This window comes from Hemitrygon akajei, chromosome 1 (assembly GCF_048418815.1).
Source record: "Hemitrygon akajei chromosome 1, sHemAka1.3, whole genome shotgun sequence".
Lineage (NCBI taxonomy): Eukaryota > Metazoa > Chordata > Chondrichthyes > Myliobatiformes > Dasyatidae > Hemitrygon > Hemitrygon akajei.
The window spans coordinates 15904929-15924633 of record NC_133124.1 but is presented as its reverse complement, the minus strand read 5'-3'; the positions used below and the strand labels follow the sequence as shown (position 1 = coordinate 15924633).

The following is a 19705-nucleotide window of genomic DNA, read 5'->3' as shown; positions in this document are numbered from 1 at the left end:
CTTTATCACAGTAGACGGCGAGTGCAACTGGGTGACAGTCACTGAGGCAGCTCATCCTGCTCTTCTTGGGTGACAATCATACCAGAGCCCTTTCAAAGCACGCAGGAACCTCGGACTGCTGCAGTAAGAGAGTGCTGACCAAGCAGGCTTCTCTAGCCTGGAGTGTGTCAGACTTCTTGAGTCTTAATGTAAGGGTATTCAAGATTCAAGTTTGCTTATCATCTCCAGTACAGAAGTGTAAAAGGAGAACAAAATAATTGTTACTCCAGATCCAATGCAGCACAGAACAAACACACAGTAATAAAAAACACACAATGTAAATACATACATTATATATAATACTATGCAACATATGCCACGCCACTGTCATCCAGTTGAGCTACTGATCTGTTCACCTTGCCAAAATGATAACGGATCAGATTCTCAGAGGGAGCAGTGCTACTGAAGGTCAAGAGAAAGTAGTTATGACTTCTCATGTCGACGATAATCATTACTTATTAATGTAGCACAAATATTCACTTGATTCGCAACACTCTCCCTTCTGCGGGACGGTGGCGTAGCGGCGAACGTAACACTACCACAGCGCCAGCAACCTGCCACTGCCTACCAGGAACTTGTACGTTCTCGTTGTGGCGGGGAGAGTTCGGTCCAGGCGCTCCAGCTTCCTCTCACATTCCAAAGATGCATGTGTTAATTAGTCACATGGGTGTAATTGGACAGCATGACCTTGTTGAGCCAGAACAGCCTGTTACAGTGCTGTGCCTCTAAATAAAATGAATAACCATGGGCATCTTGCAATGTATGCTGATACATGCATTAGTCGGACATGACCGATCCATCAGAGTTGGAACTCTTTAGCACAGTGGTGCTCGTGTTGAAGGAAGGTCAGCGAGCCCTTGGTGGGCAAAGGAACATCAAAATCAGCCAGAAGAAATTCAACATTACATCGAAAAAACTGGGAAGACACTGCACTCAGTAGATACAGCTGGAGGGAACTCTGTTCAACAAGGAGCTGCACTACGTGGGAGCGACCTACGCAGAGCCGCAGAGAGAAAGCGACCAAAAATAACCCAGCCACTCACCACAGCCGCCACTTGCCCACACTGTGCAAGAATATGTAGATCCTGGATCGGCCGCTACGGCCAGATGAGAACCCACCAATAGACAACCCCTCAGGAGATCATACTTGACTCAAGAGATCGCACTACAACCACACGCATTGCTGGTGCTAAAAATATTACCATCATCAGAGATAAGACCCATTTTTCACACAGTAGAGGGGATGTCAAGGATCTGGCCTGAAAGATAAAGCTTTTTGTTTTAATAACTACTTTTTTTTTTCTTCTTCTTGTAACCAATACTTACTGTGAACTGGATGTGGAGAGGATGCTTCCCATAGTGGGGGAGCCTTGGACCAGAGAGCACAGCCTCAGAATACAAAGGACGCCTCTTTAGAACAGAGACGAGGAGGAATTTCTTAAGCCAGAGGTGGAGAATCTGTGGAATTCACTGCCAGGAACGATGGAGGCCAAGCCATTGGATATATTTACAGCAGGTTCGTGATTAGTAAGAATGACAGTGGTTACGGGGAGAAGGCAAGAGAATGGGGTTGAGAAGAAGAATAAATCAGCCGTCATTGAAAGGCAGAGCAGACTTAATCGGCCAAATGACCTATGTCCTATAGTCTTATGTATTGCAATGTACTGCTGCCATAAAACAACAAATTTCACAACACATGTCAGTGATATCAAACCTTGTTCTGATTCTACGATAATTAGCATCTGGCCAGTACCATCTTTTTCTGCTACCAAGTTGCTTTCGTGCTATATGCAACTACATGCTCCCTTTATGCGAAGGGCAAGTATGACGATTTCTCCTCAGGCAGTTAATGCTTTAGTGAGGTCAGGAACCAAAACCTACTTCCTAAAGTGATGATGAATGCACTTCACAAAGCAATCTGGATCCAAATACCTGAGAAACTGTTTAAGATGCTAGAAAATAGAAGTCATTTACTTAGAACAACAGTCAAATAGGATGCAGAACAGACACTTGATGCCTATTCCAACTGGGCTGATTGTTAGCCCACACTTTAAACTATAGCGTCATCATAATTAATGCCAACATTCATTGGCCTAGAAGTAGTCAACGTGGCATTTCCTAGAGTGGCTTTGTCCACTCGGGGATCGGGAGAAGACAGACAATCTTTTACAATTTGCATTATTTTTAAAAATATTTATGAAGAGCCTCAGCCAATGTAGTTACTAGGGTAAGGATGGGAGCATCTCCAAGAAAGCCTCACGTTTCAGAAAGAATATCATTCTTACCTTTTCTCCCAGACTTTAAAACATTTGTCAACATAAGCCCGTAGGCAAATATTAGAAAAGGGAGAAAACAGAATTCACATCTGTCAGTTTAATCATTTTTCCAGCCTGGCTAATTCAACCATGTATGTTATGTCTTATCCCACTACTTGGCTCAGGGTTATCATTCAAAATATGCCCCTTAATTAGCACATCATTTTAACAAAACTATTCAGCCAAATCATAACACTTGCTGCATTCAAGAACTGTGACCATCGCAATACTTTGATCTATGTATGAAACATGGTTACTTGAGGATACATCTTTCAAACCTATTATCTCACAAATGTTCTAGAACATTACAGGCAAACAGCAACTTCACTGGATGATCTGTGTCCTGGTTTGGACATACTTTATTTACTTATTGAAACATAGCATGGAATAGGCCCTTCCGGCCCTTCGAGTTGTGCTGCCCAGCAACCCCCAAATTAAGTCTAACCTAATCACTGGGCAATTTAAAATCAATCAACAATTGTGTCTTCGGACTGTGGGAGGAAGCCAGAGCACTTGGAGAAAAACCGAGCACCATGGACACCATGGTAGCGTAATGGTTCGTGCAACAGTAACTACAGTTTGCGATGTTCCGGACTTCAATTCTGGCACGGTTCTGTAAGGTGTCTCGGAACGTCCTCCCTGTAGAATGCATGGGTGTTCTCTGGTTTCCTCCCACAGTCCAAAGATGTACCAGGCAGGTTAACTGGCCAAATGTAAATTGTCCCGTGATTTGATTAGGGTCAATCAGATTTGTCAGGGGTTGCTGGAACAGCGTGACTTGTAAAATAAATAAATTAATTAAATTCTACCATGGGGAGGACATGCAGACTCCTCACAGAGGACATCAGAGTTGAACTCTGAACTTCAACTCCCCGAGCTAACCACGACGCTATCTTGGTGCCCCAATGGAGCATTAGGAGGCAAACAAAAAAAACACAACTGTTCCCATGACAATCACCAAATGCCATGTCATATTATCTGAAACAACGAAGGAAAAACTGGCACCCCAAATCATAAAAACTTAAAGCAAATGCAAGTTATTATTGTAATATACATCAGAGTATTTTAAACAACTTTCCAAGAACCAAACTATAATCAAAGTGATTTTTTTTGCTGTTAAGTTAAATCAGTTGCATATCGCCTTATTAGCCACATTATGTCTACAGTACTCTTCAATCAGTAGGCAATACCCAATAGGGATTACGATACAAATATCAACACTGCTAAGCCAACAATGAAAAACTTAAAGCATATGATAATAACCTGGATATAACAAAGAAACACAATCACATACTTAATATCTTTCTTTACTAATTGTAAATAATCATTGATAGCAATCAATGATTTAATCTGGAAAACCAGTAAACCATTTGCCAGCAGAACTATTTCACTCAACATCTCTGACTGACAATGGCCATAACTTTTGAGCCCTACCTCCAAGAGGACCACAGCCTCTTCATAGGGTTTGGTGGCTTGTAAGCCTCAGTGACCTGGAGAGCTGTTAGCTGGAGTTGGCCTTGTGCTTTGGCTCTTGATTGGATCACCCATACCAAACAAGTCAAACAGTAGAAGCCAAACTAAGAGTGGTCTATCAGACCTCCAGGTTCAGGGGCTCAGCCCTGACCGGGCAAAATAAAACTGTTACAGAAACAGCAATGAAGAATCTTTGTATACATTCAGAGATAGAGGGCCTTCATTGATGCCCTAAATGCCAGTGGAGTAACGGGCAGTAAGCTTTGAATCCCAACTATTGCTGAAAACAGGGATAAATAACTGCTATTTCCACAAGACAATCAAGTCCTACACCACCAACAAAATTTCACACAGGTAATAACAATCCAGCAAAAGAGATATAAAAGGAGAGGTGATCATATGAAAATTACCATCTTCAGCACAACAGCAGGGAAATAGAAAATCTGCTTCTGCAGTGGCATCTTATTCTCCTACAGCTCATCACTTAATGGTATGCATCATGCACTTCATTATGACTGGAGTAAGAGGTGCCAATTTAATAAAAGAGGTTTGCTTAACAAATTAAAATTCCTTTGTAATTCTTTGTATTTAAATCATAAACTTCATCAGGGCATAAGGACCAACATCATTCCTGCCGAGGTGAATGATTTCTTCCCTTATTAGTTACGGGGTATAATTAATTACATTGGTGCACTTGCTGCGTTAAGGAAAAGTCCCACTCCTCCATCTTTCAGTCTCAGCTCCATCTGCTCTCTCGCATGAGAGCTTCCCTAAATTGCTATAACATGTTATTTATAACAATTTGTGTTTGTAAGATTACAAAAAATTGGAGAATAATCACCAGGGCAATTACTGGCTTACTCTTCCAACAGCAATCAAGCATGTCACGCTGTAATCATTAGCACTGAAAATAGCGACAAGAATTGCGACACCACGCCTTCGGGTTATTCCATCACCTTTTTTTTAAACAACCATTTTACAGAGGAACTTGTCTTCCAATGAACCCGACGTAGGAGACCACATTTCTCCTTGAAACCACAAAGTAATTCAAGTGAGGCGCAAGCCATTGCACCTGAGGTCTTCTCTTCCCACCCCCCCCCGAGCTACCTTGAAAAACCGCGCCACAAACCTGCAGGCTCCCAGGTTAATTTCTCGCCGCTCCCACCCTGGCCCCGCCCGAAAACCCTCCCTGTACCGGGGAACATCCCTACAAATCACTATTCATGCGTAATGCGCCAGTACCGGTGGATTCTGAGGAAATAACCAACTTTATGTGTTAGAAAGAGGATATTAAGGAACTTTTGCACACTAACAATCTGGAGAGTGTGAGGTAAACGAGCAACAGGTGGGCCAGTAACTGAAGCCAGGCTTACCCGCAGTAGGGTCTGCGACTCCTCCCTCGCCTTGTTCAGCTCGCTGTTTGTTGGGTACTGGGGAGTGAGAGCCCGGGACTTATCCCTCTCTCCTGTTCCCGGCAGCTGCTGCTGCTGTGACCCTCCCGGGAAGCCCTTCGTGTCGGTGGGTTGCATCCCATAGACAGGCAGGACCCCATCAGCTTCCTCGGCGACCCTGCGGCTGTTCTTGAGGCTCTCCTGGCTGCTGCTGCTGCTAGTACTGGCAGAGCCGGTCTGGCCGGGGTACGTGCACCCCTTGGGCAGCTCCCCCAACTTCCTCGCGTCTTCCTTGCTGCACATCTCCAGCCGGCCTCTCCCCTCCTTGTCCTCGGAGGGTGCTGCCGGAGGCGGCGGTTGGTTGTTGCCGTCGGACGGGGTGGGGGTACGGTGCCGAGCCTCCTGCTCGCCGTTGCCTGGGTTGTGGTTGCCGGCGCTGGGGGTTGTCGGCGACTCGCCGCCGCTTGGGCTGCCGCTGCTCGGCGGCTCCGGAGCTCCGCAGTGGGCCGTGTTGAAATGCTCCAGTAACGCCTGAGTGTCCGGAGCGCTCCACTTACACTGACGGCACTTGTAGCAATTATGAGCCCTCCTGAAACACAAAAGATCCGGCCGTTAGTTACTAGTAAAGATTTAAAGTACAATATAGAATTAAAAGCACGATCTCTTGCCTGAATTTTACAGAAAGTGGGGTATTTTTCTTAAACTTATAAATTTGGCAAACTTCTCAGCCTAAGTTTAGAGGCGGTTTCTACCAATCCAACAGGTTGTCATGGAGCGCTACAGCACAGAAACAGGCCATTCAGGCCATCTAGTCAGTGCCAGTCTATTATTCTACAAAGCCCCATCCCATCCATGTACCTATCCAAATTTCGCTTAAAGGTTGAAATCGAACACATTTCCCATCGTTCCAAACTCTCGAGAGAAGAAGTTCCCCTAAACATTTCACCTTGCACACTTGACCCATGACCTCCAGTTCAAGTTCATCCAGTCTTAGTGGAAAAAGCCTGATTGCATTTAAGCTATCTGTTGATAGTCGAGGTCGACAGCGCATGATATTCATGATTTTGAAGAGCTGATTGGAATTTCTCAGATTTAAGACAGATGAAAGACCATAATTGGCCTCGTCATTTAACACGGCACATCATGAATGATGGAGACCGCGCATAATGCCTAACACTGAAACAACCGGTCGGTATTACCCTCCCCGTGACAATAATCGGGTCTAGAACCAGGGAACATCCACAATGCAAAACTAGCAACCCACTGAGATTTGCATCCCTGGCATGTTTTCAAAATGTGCCGAGTTATCTGAATGAATTGTAGTGCCTTTGATGACGAGATAAGACATGGACTATTACAAAAACGAGCTAACGTAACTTCCCTGTGCTCTGACGTTGAGTAGGAAAGGGAGATGCTGATGTTTTTGTGTTACCTGCATTGCGATGTGATCCTATCCCTTTACCCACATTTTTAGGTTCGCTCACAAGGCAGATTACCGTAAACACAGGAGTTTCTGCAGATACTGGAAATCCAGAGTTACACACACAAAATGCTGGAGGAACTCAGCAGACGTCGCCTCACCTGCAGGGTTCCTCCAGCACGGTGTGTGTGAGCCTGCTAAAGCAGATTATCAGGTGGGGTGGATTTAGCGTTTCCGGTCTCTTTCTTTACCTGTAGTGTCGGAAAATGTCTTCCTCGACCTGTGTCACGAAGTTGCATTTTGTACAGCAATGCTCCTCGGCTTCGTCGCTGGTGGCTGGCACTTCCCCTCCGAGCTCGGTCCTGCACGGGTAGTGCGAGCCATGCGCCGCCTCGTAGTGTTGCAGGAGCGCATCGACATCGTGGACAACGAAGGGACACAGGTCGCACTGGTGCCTGACCCGGGCACTCCCGGCCGCCCCCTGGGGCGAGTGTAAGAGCAGCTGGGTGCAGTGGGAGCAGTTGGCTTTCCTGCAGGCGAAGGGGTAGGTGATCTCCCCCAGATGTTTCTCCGGCCCGCAGAGCCCGCCGGGGCAGTACTGGCAGTGTTTAATGGTGCACTTGTGAACGTTGTGGATGTAATGATAATGGCGCAGTAGGGGTCCGACGGTGATCACGTCAGGCCCGTGGTTGGTCGAGTACCTGAATTTGCACAGCTGGCAGTTGTAGCTGGTCACCATGCCTTCATCCGCCGACTTGCCCCCGTCTTTCTTTTTGGCCGAGGCGCTGCCCTTCTCGGGCTTTACCGGGAATTCCCCGTCCGGCTTGTTAGCCGGAAGGAGCCGCCGCTCTTTCGAGTCGTTCTGATGAAGGGCGTGCGCTTGTTTGCCCATTTTGTCCGGGAAGTCTCGGTTAAAGTAACTATTGCGCTGGTTGTCTCGGTGCTGCTTGTTGTAATGGTCCGCCAGCTTTAAGGTGTCGGAGGACTCGTAGCTGAAGCTGCAGAACCTACACCAGAAGTAACAGGTGGAGTCCACCCCGTTCTGTTTGGAGGTGTCCATGGATTTGATGGGAACCGAGTAGCCGATCGGGGTGTCATCTGCGGCTTTGATGGTGGACTTGTCCTGCCATTTCCCCATATCTTCTGGGTCTGACGGCCGAGGTATGTGGCGCTCGGTGGCCGGACTGCCTTTGCCGCTGTTCTTCTCCGACTTACAGGGGTCCTTCGCAGACTCCACGGCGGAAGGCGCGCTCTTCATCTTGTTGGGATGCGCAGACACGAAGTGCTGTTCCAGCTCACCGGGTGAGCTGCCCATGTAGGTGAAGTTGCAGAACTTGCATCGGAAATACTTGGTGTTGCCTTGGCAGTCAGGGGTTTTCCGCCCGATGCCAATGAACATTCCTCCCAGAGTGACCTAGAAAATATACAAACACAAAACTTTTGCATTCTCAGCTTGCGGGTTAAACAATAATATGACTCTTCCCCTTAAAGTAACATTTTCCATTGTTCTGTAAATGGCGGAGCAGACTTGATGGGCCAAATGGCCTAATTTGCTCTCGTGCCTTATGGTTTTATGGTAAGGGTTACTGCATGCAGTCAGGACAGTTTGGAATGTCTTATCACTGCCTTGAGGAAGGTCTGTTGATTAAGGTGTTTTCTGTACCCGTTTATTATTTGCGCTTGTTATTTTAGTTGTCTGGACATCTCAAACTGTCCAGTGTTCTTGCAGCAGAATCGGTTTGCCATTGTTGATGGGGAGTCAAAAAATAGAAACGGGGTTATAGTTTAATAGCCTGCGTAGGAAGTGGATAGCAAGATGGCCGTAAACAGCTTCTTTGTTTTAATCCAAGCGTCTTCAGTTTTATTACGTTAACCCTTTCAACGCCACACGGGGCAGCTGTTAGCAAATAACGTGGGAAGTCAGAGTTAAAAGGTTAAGTATTGTTAAATATTATATAAAAGGTTAAGTAATTTTTTCCTAAAGGGAAATAGTAAAGGTGTTTTCTGCATCGTCAGACGTTTTTTTTATTATTAGGTCTGGAGCCATTAACTACCCAGTCACAGCACAGACTTTCGATTTTACAAGGACTTCGAATCCTCTGTGAATTCCTTCATTAAGGACCTGCAACTGTATACTGACTAACACAGGGAGGAAAAAAAAACTTTTAACCAAGAATCTCGAGATTCAGGCGTGCAACAGATCGACAGGAATCTCACCACTCCATGTCTATAGTGGCGCATGTCGTTCGTCACCTCACGAACGGAACTTGGATATTTAATTTTATTTTGTTACTTATTTCCCTTTGTTTAATTATTCTGGTTTTCTGAAGACTGATTCCGTTTCTGTGTGGACTTAGATGTAAGTTACATGATATTATGAATAATTATTTGTTTTTAAACTTCCTTTAAGTGTAATCGGGATTTCTCCTACTAACGAAAATTTTGCGTCGGTGAGTTAAATCTACAGAGATTTGATCCAGCCAAAAAGATTCCTGAACTCAGACCTAGAATACAAAGAGTGGCCAAAGTGTCTGGGTTTCCATGACACTTCAAGAAAATATATTTTCTTAAATCCAAAAAAAAACTGAAATCTAAATAAAAAAGAAAATAACTTTTCTTAATCAAATCTAAAAATAATAACTCAATCAAAATTTTAAAAATCTAAAACAAACCTAAGGATTAGATTAGGAAGCAAAATGGCTCCAAATGAAATGGGGTTTATCCCTGGCTGCTATCCCAGGCAAGGGTGGAGATTCCAAGGGCTCTAAATGAGATTTTTCAGTCTTCACTGGACACAAGTGAGGTACCAGATGAATGGTAGTCTCTTCTTTCTCATGAAGGGCAGCAGGAAAAGCCCTGGCACAATAGACCGCTAAGCCTAACATCAGTAGTAGAGAAGATACCAGAACACAGTTTTGGATGAGGGTAGGTCAACAGATGTGATCTACCTGTCAGAAGGTGCTTGATAAAATCCGACATTGGAAACTGGTTCAAGGGGTTGAGAGCCATGAGATATAATAAAAGTTGGCTGACTGGATAAAAAAATACTATAGGTGACGGCTAATGATAGAAAGTTATTTTTGTGATTGGATGCCTGTAGTTAGTGGTGCCCTACAAGTATTGGTGCTGGGGCCCTTGCTGTTTGTAAGATCATGGCTGACACGAGCAGGCACAGTTTTAAGGTGCTTGAAAGTAGGTACAGAGGGGGTATCAGGGGTAAGTTTTTTACGCAGAGAGTGGCAAGTGCGTGGAGTGGGCTGCCGGTGATGGTGGTGGAGGCGGATACATACTGTTTTTTAAGAGGCTCCTGGATAGGTACATGGAGCTTAGAAAAATAGAGGGCTATGGGTAACCCTAGTAATTTCTATGGTGGGGACATGTTCGACACAACTTTGTGGGCCGAAGGGCCTGTATTGTGCTGTAGGTTTTCTATGTTTCTATAATGAACACTGTGAAAGTGGGAGGCATGATCAGTAAGTGGATGATATAAGGACTGGAGAACTTGATGGTATTGTGGAATGTCTTGACAGCAGAGGTAGCAGTATATTAGTGAAATTAGAAGATAATATCAGATGGAGATTAATGCAGACAAATGAAAGTTGATGCTTGTCGGGGTACTGATGAATCAAGGGTGCACACTGTAAATGATAGGGTGTTAGGGGGCATTGAGGAATGGAGATACCTTGGCATACCATTGTATAAATCCTTTACGATGGTAACACAGGTAGACAATAGACTGTGAAGACATGTGGGAAACTGGTGTTCATTAGCTGAGGGTTTGGACACAGAAATAGACCGGTTATACTCTAACTTTACAAAATCTTGGTAAGATCTGAACTGGAGTACTGTGTGAAGTTCTGGTCACCAAAGGATATGAGAGAGTGCAGAGGAGATTCACCAGGATGTTGGATGTTGAGCGGTATGATAGAGTATCAATCAAGGTTCAATTTCCACCGTTGTCTGTAAGGAGTTTGTACTTTCTCCCCGTGACCACATAGGTTTCCTCCAGATGCTCTAGTTTCCTCCCACAGTCCAAAGACATACGGGTTGGTAGGTTAATTGGCCATTGTAAATTGTTCCGTGATTAGGCTTGGATTAAATCGGGGGTTTGCTTGATGGGCTGAAAGAGCCTATTCTGCACCGCATGTCAAAAAATTCAAAAAGCAGTAAATTAGGGTTAGTAAAATGTGAGCTTGTTATGTTGGCACCATAAGCTGACACTTGTGGGCCGCCCCTGGCACATCCCCAGACTGTGTTGGTCGTTGATGCAAACACCGCATTTCATGTACATGTGGCAAATAACGCTAATCTTTATCTGAGATGGCGCAGTCCTATTATGAGAAGTTAGGTCTGGTTTCCTTGGAGTGGGGGAAGTTAAGACAGGACATGATTGAGGTGTATATAAAATTATGAGAAGTGTAGATAGAGTAGACTGTAGGAAACCTTTAAAGTGAGAGGACGTAGATTTATGGTAAGGGGGAGAGATTTAGAGATGATATGACAAGGGTTGCGTTCATATAGAGAGTGATAAGTGCTGAGAGTACACTGCCTGGGAGAGTGGTTGAAGCAGGATCACTCACAGTATTTAAGAAGTGTCTAGATGAGCACTTGAATCACTTAGGTATAGGCTATAGACCAAGTGCTGGGAGACAGGAATTAATATGTAAGAGTGCTCACTGGTGTGTGTGAACGAGTTGGGCTGAAGGGTATGATTGCATGCTATACAATGATTCTATGACTCTATGACAAAAACAAAAAGATAATTGTTTCAGAAAAACAATATTGTGTAGTAACAAAGGATCTCCTTGTTAATCTTCTAGTATTTTAAGTACTACTCAGTGACTATACGCCCGCCAGTTCCTATCTGTGGCCATGCAATGAAATATAGGCGGTGACCTGTTACCGAGAATTGAATTAGCCAAAAGACACCAAAGACTTGGATGAAAGAAAGCCCTCAGCAAAAATAAGTATTTCCTCCTAAGTGACAAAGGCACACTTGGAATTATCATTCTGAATGGATAAGATTGTTTTTAATATAAATTCTATTTGCACTGTAAATCCTATTGTGACTATTCAAAGGTAACTACAGATTTTAAAAATGAATTAATTAAGGAGGAAGAGTTTTTCATTAACAGTAATGGATTCAAATTATGCTTATGTTGTATAATCCATTTAGCAATGACCTCCCTATATCTAAATTGCACACAGAATAGCCAGTAAATGATTAGCCACAATAGAATGTGAGTGGAAATAATTTGGAAAATGTGTAGCTCGGGTGGTCGACGGTTGGATTGAGTTGTTGTCTGATCTTGGCAATTTTCTTGCAAATGTTTCGTTACCATATGAGGAGACATTGTCAGTGCGGTGTGCCCCCTCAGTGCTTGGCCTTTATATACTTTTCAATACTTTCTGGGTAGCGTAGTGATTAGCACAATGCTTTACTGTACTAGCAATTCCTGCAAGTGTCTGTTTGTTCGTTCTCCCCGTGACGTCCAGGTACTCCAGTTTCCTCCCATAGTCCAAAGACATACCAGTTGGTAGACTAATTGGACATTGTAAATTGTCTCATGACTAGGCTCGGATTAAAATTGGTGATTACTGGATGGGCCTATTCAGCTCAAAGGGCTGGAAGGGCCTAATCCCCACTGTATCTCAATAAATAAATAGTCAGCTGATTGGACGTCATTTCAGAAACTCATGAAGTTCGCCACACAGCCAATCTGCAACAAGATTTCCTCCCTGCATCACAGTTGAGTTCCCAAAATGACATCCAATCAGCCGATTGAAAAATATATAAAGGCCAAGCACTCAGAGGACACACCATAATCAACAGGGCACTGGCGATATCTCCTCACATGGTGACAACGCGTTTGCAAGTAATTGCCAAGATCGGAGAACAACTCAACCCAACCAGAATGTAAGTGAAGATGGTCAGGAAAGGTACCAATGAGGAAAATTCATATCCGCAAAGTTTTCAAAGATGCTCTCACGGGGTAAAATCCTAAACTGTGAGCCAGTGGAGTATTATTGCATTTTATCAGTGTAATTCATGTCTGAAGGAAAAACTGTAGCCAGCAAGTGGATCATCTTCTAATAGGATCGTCCCTTCAGCATTTTCCCCAGTGCACCTTAAGTAGCTATTTAACCGTTATTTAATTAACTGATGGGCTGCTTTCCTCACTGGGCATTTCTGTCCCTAAATTTTAAAAGGCCTTTATATTTATTTAAAGATACTCACTGTAACAAGCTATTCTGGGGCAGTGGGCCTGAGCCACCCAATTACACCCAAGAGACCATGTTGGAAGATGGGAGGAAAGTGAAGCACCCAAAGGGAAGTTGCACGGTCAGGGGTAGAACATACAAACTCCTGCCAGACAGCGGCAGATTGAACCTGGGTCAACAGCATCGTGCTACTGCCTTGCTACTGCGTCTTATTCAGGTTTTAGCTCAGCATCATCTGGGTATGAAAGGTTCAACTTATGAGGATTGTTTGCTTGCTGTAGGTCTGTACACAACAGGCTTGAAAAATGGTGGGGGGGGGGGGGATCTCATTGAAACCTATCCAATACTGAAAGGCCTAGATCTGGGGTTTCCAACCTTTTGATGTCATAGAATAATGCCATATACCCCAGACTGGGGACCCCTGGCCTAGACGAAGTGCATGCGGAGAGGATGTTTCCTACAGTGGGTGAGTCTAGGACCAGAGGGCACGGCTTCAGAATAGCAGGATGTCTGTTTACAAGACATGAGGAGGAATTTCTTTAGCCAGAGCGTTGTGAATCTGAGGAATTCATTGTCATAAGTGGCTGTATAGGCTAAGTCTCTGGGTATATTTAAAGCAGTTCTTGATTAGTCAGGGCGTGGAAAGGTTAAGGAGAGAAGTTGGGAGACTGGGGTAATCAGTCATTGTGGAATGGTGGAGAAGATTTGGATGGGCTGAACGGCATAATTATACTCCTGTATCCTATGGTCTTATGGGTACAGAACTACATGATCTCATGAGTAGATACCTACATGTATGTCGTAGGTCCCATTTAACAAAGCAGGTCGCTGAGCGTTCAGGTCCTGTAGCATCCCAGTTAGCAAGCCCGTGTTTCGGCTAAGTTTCTGAAAGTCTTTGGACTGAGAGAACTGCACCATATTATGTAAGGCCAGGATCTTGGAGTCCAGATCCGAGTCTTGGCGGGTGCGATTGTGCAGGCCCAGGTGATACTTGCGGAAATGCTTGATCAGATCGGTCGGGTCGTTCCCATAATAGCCATAACCACAAATGTTGCACTTGAAGTCTTGCAGCTCTGGGGTGAGGGGCACGGCCTCGGGGTCGTCAGTCAACTGGTCGGCCTTTGATTTGTCAGGTGCCACGGCCCCGTCCGAGAGCACCTGAGAGTTCTCTGAAGGCGTGGCGCCCAGGGTGAGAGGCGGCTGGTCAGCTGGGTCACCCTGTGGCGGCTGCACCCTGGGCGACGCTTGAGCCGCGTGGTTTAATTCCGAGATCTTCCCAGATGCGTTGCAGCTCCTGCCATCGCCATCATCTGGTTCTGATCTGCCCGGAGACGTGCAGGCCTCGCAGACTCCGCTAGCAGTCTGAGATGACAGAGCAGGCATATTTCTGTCTGTCACCTCATCTTGCGGGAAGGATGGAACATTTCCTCCCTTCTTGTGGCTTTTATAATTGAAGCCATTCCCTTCGCCCGGTGCGGGGCTTTTCAAGTCGCTTTTGATGCCGGCTACGTCTGCGACACGCAGACAGTGTTCCTCCTTTCTGGCGGACTCTAGTGCATCTTGTTGGCTGTTATGTTCCTGCATGGGGTTCGAGGGTCCTGAGTTTACAACGGTCTCCTGATTGACGGCACTCTCTGGCTGAGGGACCTGGCAATCCTCACCTTCTCCTTGGCTCACGAGATTTCTCAATGGTGGATTCTTTTTCCGGACCATATCTGTGCAAGAGCAGGCAAAAAAAAGACGTAAATATCTCTCTTTAGGGTACTGGAACTTTTCATAGTTTGAAAACTCCCGTCATTTCTACTGCTAAGCATTTTGAGCAGTGAAGTACCGATTCTCCTATACCTAAGTTAACAGTGTTTCATCATGTTTATTTTGACCCCTTTTTAATCCCTGTACTGTACATTTTCATCCTAATCGCTTTCTTTATCAACGCTTTGGTTGACATATCCTTGCAATGACGTCTTTATGGACATTCCCGCCCAAGTTTACACGGATGAACCCACTGTCTGGTCTCCGTGTAAGGGAATGACGAATCCAGAAAGTTCTTCATGGAAAGCCAGTGCATCTTTCATCTTGCATCATTCAAGCCACGCACATCGCATTTACTTTCGTCCTCGCTTCTGAAAACTGGAATTGCCGTCTTTTATGTTATTTACTTGTACGAGTCTTAATACAATATCGATAGATAGACACACACACACACACACACACACACACACACACACACACACAATGTTATTCTGTTATTCTCTTAACAGATATGAAATAGAATTGTCACGGCATTGAAATATTCAGTTACTTTTACATTAAAGTAACAGTAGTAAAGCTGTTAAGAGGATAGCATTTTAACATATCTTATTTTTCTTAAATAAAGTTAAGTAACCGTTACAATAGCAAAGTCAGCGAATATGTTTATCGCAGAATACCGTGCAACACTTGAAACTTTAAATTTTAAAATCGCACTTTCGACCAAAGGTAAAATGCTGCGGACGACTGATAGGTGGGGATTTTGTTTGTGAACAATCATTGTGCTCTTGAAATAAGTGTACTGTCTTTGTTCTGCATTAAGAACTAGAAAAAGTTTTAGCTTGTTACTTTTTAACTTCACATGACGGTATTTTCTTCTCTTTTTTTGGCGAATAAAACCGATATGATAATCTATCCATTGACTTGACTATGAGATTGAGTCGCTGCCCCATTCCCCACAACGGCAAGGCTGCCTGTTCAGTGACAAAGATTATGAAAAATAACAGCTACCAGGTACCAACCACAGTATTTTCGTAAATCCGTGAAACATGTGCAGAATACAGTTCGTTGCTCGAGAAAGGGACAGGGTAAAATTCCTTATTCTAGATGACTGATGAAAAAAAACCATCACGTTTAAATAAAGTTAGTGTTGGCTTGGCCTACCTTTTTGGAAAGTGATCTTTCAAAGTTTTGCCCTTCCTGCTGTATACTATTTTTGGTGTAAATTCGTAGTACTGATGATTTTGTTAACACTGAAAAACGTTTATCAACACAGTGAGGAAAAATCGTCAGCAACGAAAAGCGAGCCAATGATTATTCTATATTACGTGCCCTGACAGTAAGCCAGAAACTGTAAATAAAATGGGTAATTCGGTAAAGCACAGCCTTGGAAGAGCGTCACACACCATCTGCTTGAATAAGTTTTATTAGATGAACTGTGACTACCACTGCACACACACACAAAAAAAGTTTCCTTAGATTTCAAAAAGGCAAAGTCACCGTGAGATTGTTTTGTTTTTCAACGGGCATTTCAAATAATTCAATAATCATCCAAATATTTCCACCACACTTCGACTCGTCTTCCAATTCCAGAATTTATATGTTCCAACAACTTTCGAGCCTCTCGTTATGCCGGTGCTAATAAACCTCCCCAGATGGCCTGAACTTAAGCGAATATTCGCTTTAATAATGTGTACAACCAGACACTGATACTGCAGACTGAAAGTCAACAGGGTTAGAATGACAGCCAGACTATTTAGTGGAAATTTACAACGTTTCGAGTCCAAACAACGACACTTCCCGTTTTTCCCCCAATAATTCAATCGCCAACTACCGTTCCGTAATTCTCCTCACTTTCTGCTCACTGTGTGTTTTCCTTGCACTGTGTGTATTTACTGTCAGTGCATTCCTTTCGAGTTTGAAGCAAACAGACAGGCCTGCTTATATCCATTCAAACTTAGACGCACATTGCTGACTTGGCCTTGTGAACAAACCTTCACTCTATCTCAGATTGTTCCTAGTCCGGACACCGCCGGTGCAACTAGTCATACTGTCACAATGTAATTAACCCGACTGGACTCCAGTTAAGTGCGAACAAACGATGCCTCCCATATGATGCAACGATGGTATTAGCACAGATATACATACACTCGTGCGTTATTAAAAATAGCTTATGGTAACTAACTGCAGCGTTTTTTGGGGCGGGGTGGAATTCCATTAACTGACCATGAGTTATACAAAATCCTCATCATTATCATCATGTGCCGTGTCTATCAAAATAGGCAGCAGATATTATTAGACAGAACAATTACGAACACGGGAAAATCTGCAGATTCTGGAAATCCGAAACAACACACTGAAAATGCTGGAGGAACTCCACAGGCCGGGTAGCATCAATGGGAAAGAGTAAACAGTCGGCGTTTCAGGTCGAGACCCTTCATCACAACAATTGTGACCACTTTTTGCAAGATGTAAACTTTTTTTTGCACAATTCTTCCTGCACTAGATAACAATCAGACGGGGTGCGCGCATCTTTTAGATCCTATTTCCCACCCCCCACCTTCACTCACAACTATCATTCAAAGCATTCCAGTATCTCAGCCATTTCGTTATTAATGCAACACTTTCAGCGACTGTTGAAGTTGAGTACAGATCTCAGTCGTAAATCAATACAAGTTTTTTTTTAAATCATTCCACACACGCAAGATTGGCCCGGCGATGCCTGCATCCATTATCTGCTCAAGCACTGTATAAACTTGTCATTAATCATAACATCACTTACAATTTTCCTTATAACAGTTATCATTGTTAGCTAACCCACCTATCCATCTCTATAGCTAAGTGCACCGCGCACCAGAACTCTAATGTGCTCCGTCATAATTGGGAATTTGCTACTGGGGGGTTCTTTCTGAACTATAAATGAACACTCAGCGAGAAGTGATCGCCGTTTGCGAGACAAGAATCGTTAATCTACACGTGTTAGGAACTCGACTGAACAACAGCTTTCCGCAACATTTCCTGTGATAAGGAAACAAAGAGATCAGACTTCAATAGGCTTATGATTCATGTGAATGCAAACGTGACATTCACTTAAAACCGGATTCCGAACAATCCGGGCTCATTCACGGGAAGGAGACTTCTTCAATTCAGTTGCTCAAAGTTCCCCATACAACTGTAAACTTTATATCAACGCCCGTACCGCCGCCGATAAATGGTACCATGAAACACTTGTAAACCTCTACACTTATAAACGATTTCGCGTTAGCAGTAAACGCTCCGAGGAGTTACTTCACCGCATTATCTCTACTGGTCAGATGTACCTCAGAAGTGACAAAGCTCCTTTTGAGTGTCTTCGATAAGTGATTACATCTGTACTTCTTGATAAGCACAATAGTCCCATTAAATAACTTCGGAAACTTCAGTAACTCCCGGCATAGTTCAGACTAACTTCCCGACAATGGTGCAAATCTCGTGTTAAGCTCGATTCCAAAACTCGAAGAGAAAAAATATTCACCCCCGCTTGGGGAAAGCCAAACAATCCAAATTTCACGTATTTCTAATTTCATCATGAAAACTGAGAAACAATTGCCTGAAAATCTAGGGGGCAGGGGTGGGTAGGAATATGACAATTTTATTTGCCCACACCTAGGGCGAATAAGCACAAGTCAAAACAAAAGTGAGATGTGTCAAAGTTGCACCGAGATGAAACGCGCCAGCAATCACAAGGAGCTTTTAACAGATCTTGCCGGTCACATCCAGCCGGATCAGCAGGAAACATTTTAATAGCATTTTTATCCCACACGTCCTGAACTAACTGGGGCCACATTTTACTGAGTGTGTATAAGAAAACGCAAACGGCCCATTCTGCCCCTGTCAAACGCTACAATTACTTATGTCTGTACTTTCAAAGCTGTACTTGGCATTATATCAGGAGGAGAGAGAAAAAAAACAGAGAGTCCTAGTCTGGAGAGGTTCAGCCACCGGAGGAAAGTGTCTGGCCACAGACGATATTTAACTCGGCGCGCGCGCGCGTACACACACACACGCGCGTGCGCGCGCGCGCGCACACACACACACACACACACACACACACACACACACACACACACACACACACACACATATATATATATATATATATACACGCGCGCGCACCACACTCACGTTTAACACAACTTTAAAGAAAGTTTACTCCAACCCTGTTACTCCCGGGTCCCGTCAGTTGGGCCGCAAAGGACTTTCCACAGTCGGAAAGACTGAGATAGAGTGTAAGGCAAGCAAGTTTACTGTTCGCGTGGAACGTAAAGTAGAATTTAATGTATCTATACATGTATCTATGTATACAGTACACCGCTTAATCCGGCAAAATGGAAATTAATTAGTCCACTCAGATGTATTTAATCGAGGTTACCTCGGCCACGTCACTCACAAACTTTCTTGGCGCTGTAGAAACATTTGGATCCAGATCTTTCACTCTAACATCTCTTACTGAAAATACACTTCTAACACCATCCATTTCCCTGTTGCCACTTTCCCGCTAAGCAGCCAGCACGACAGCAGCAAAAAAAAAGACAAACCCCGGAGAAGATCCCAAACGTACTTGAAATCATCGTTTCCTCTGGTAAACTTGACCCCAAAGGCTACTGGAGGCTACTGTCACGTACGAGGAACCATTTCTCATGCCTGTTCAAGTGACCTCCCGACCCAACAAGTACGGGAAATGGGAATGCATGTGAAATCTGAGAAGTCTGCCGCTTTCTTTTTTTTTAAAAAAGAGGCAGAGATCTCTTGTTGACTGCACAAAACTGCAAACATTATCTTAATAAATAAAAGCAAATATCAAACGAGCGAGCCGGCGGCTGCCCACACACAAACATAGCCTGTGCAAAGAGAATCGGGAAAATCGGGAGGAGATCTTTGTTCTTTAAATCTCGGGCTGGTTGTCGCCCTCTCTCTCTCTCTCTCTCTCTCTCTCTCTCTCTCTCTCTCTCTCTCTCTCTCTCTCTCTCTCTCTCTCTCCCTCCCTCTCTCTCTCTCTCTCTCTCTCTCCCTCCCTCTCTCTCTCTCCCTCCCTCTCTCTCTCTCTCTCTCTCTCT

At 44.2% G+C, this 19705-nt stretch overlaps 1 protein-coding gene across 7 annotated transcripts in view; it reads right to left on the bottom strand.

The window, feature by feature from the left end:
* trps1 (trichorhinophalangeal syndrome I) overlaps window positions 1-19705 on the bottom strand; it is a 281341-nt gene that overhangs the window by 259921 nt on the left and 1715 nt on the right. For 3 of the 7 annotated variants that reach the window (XM_073038580.1, XM_073038705.1, XM_073038799.1), the window contains exons 2-4: window positions 13653-14575; window positions 6890-8052; window positions 5201-5807 (exon numbers count right to left, since the gene is read on the bottom strand). In XM_073038580.1, coding sequence (XP_072894681.1) covers window positions 5201-5807; window positions 6890-8052; window positions 13653-14575 — 2693 coding nt within the window. The other 4 variants (XM_073038640.1, XM_073038750.1, XM_073038858.1 and 1 more) reach the window with 4 other exon arrangements.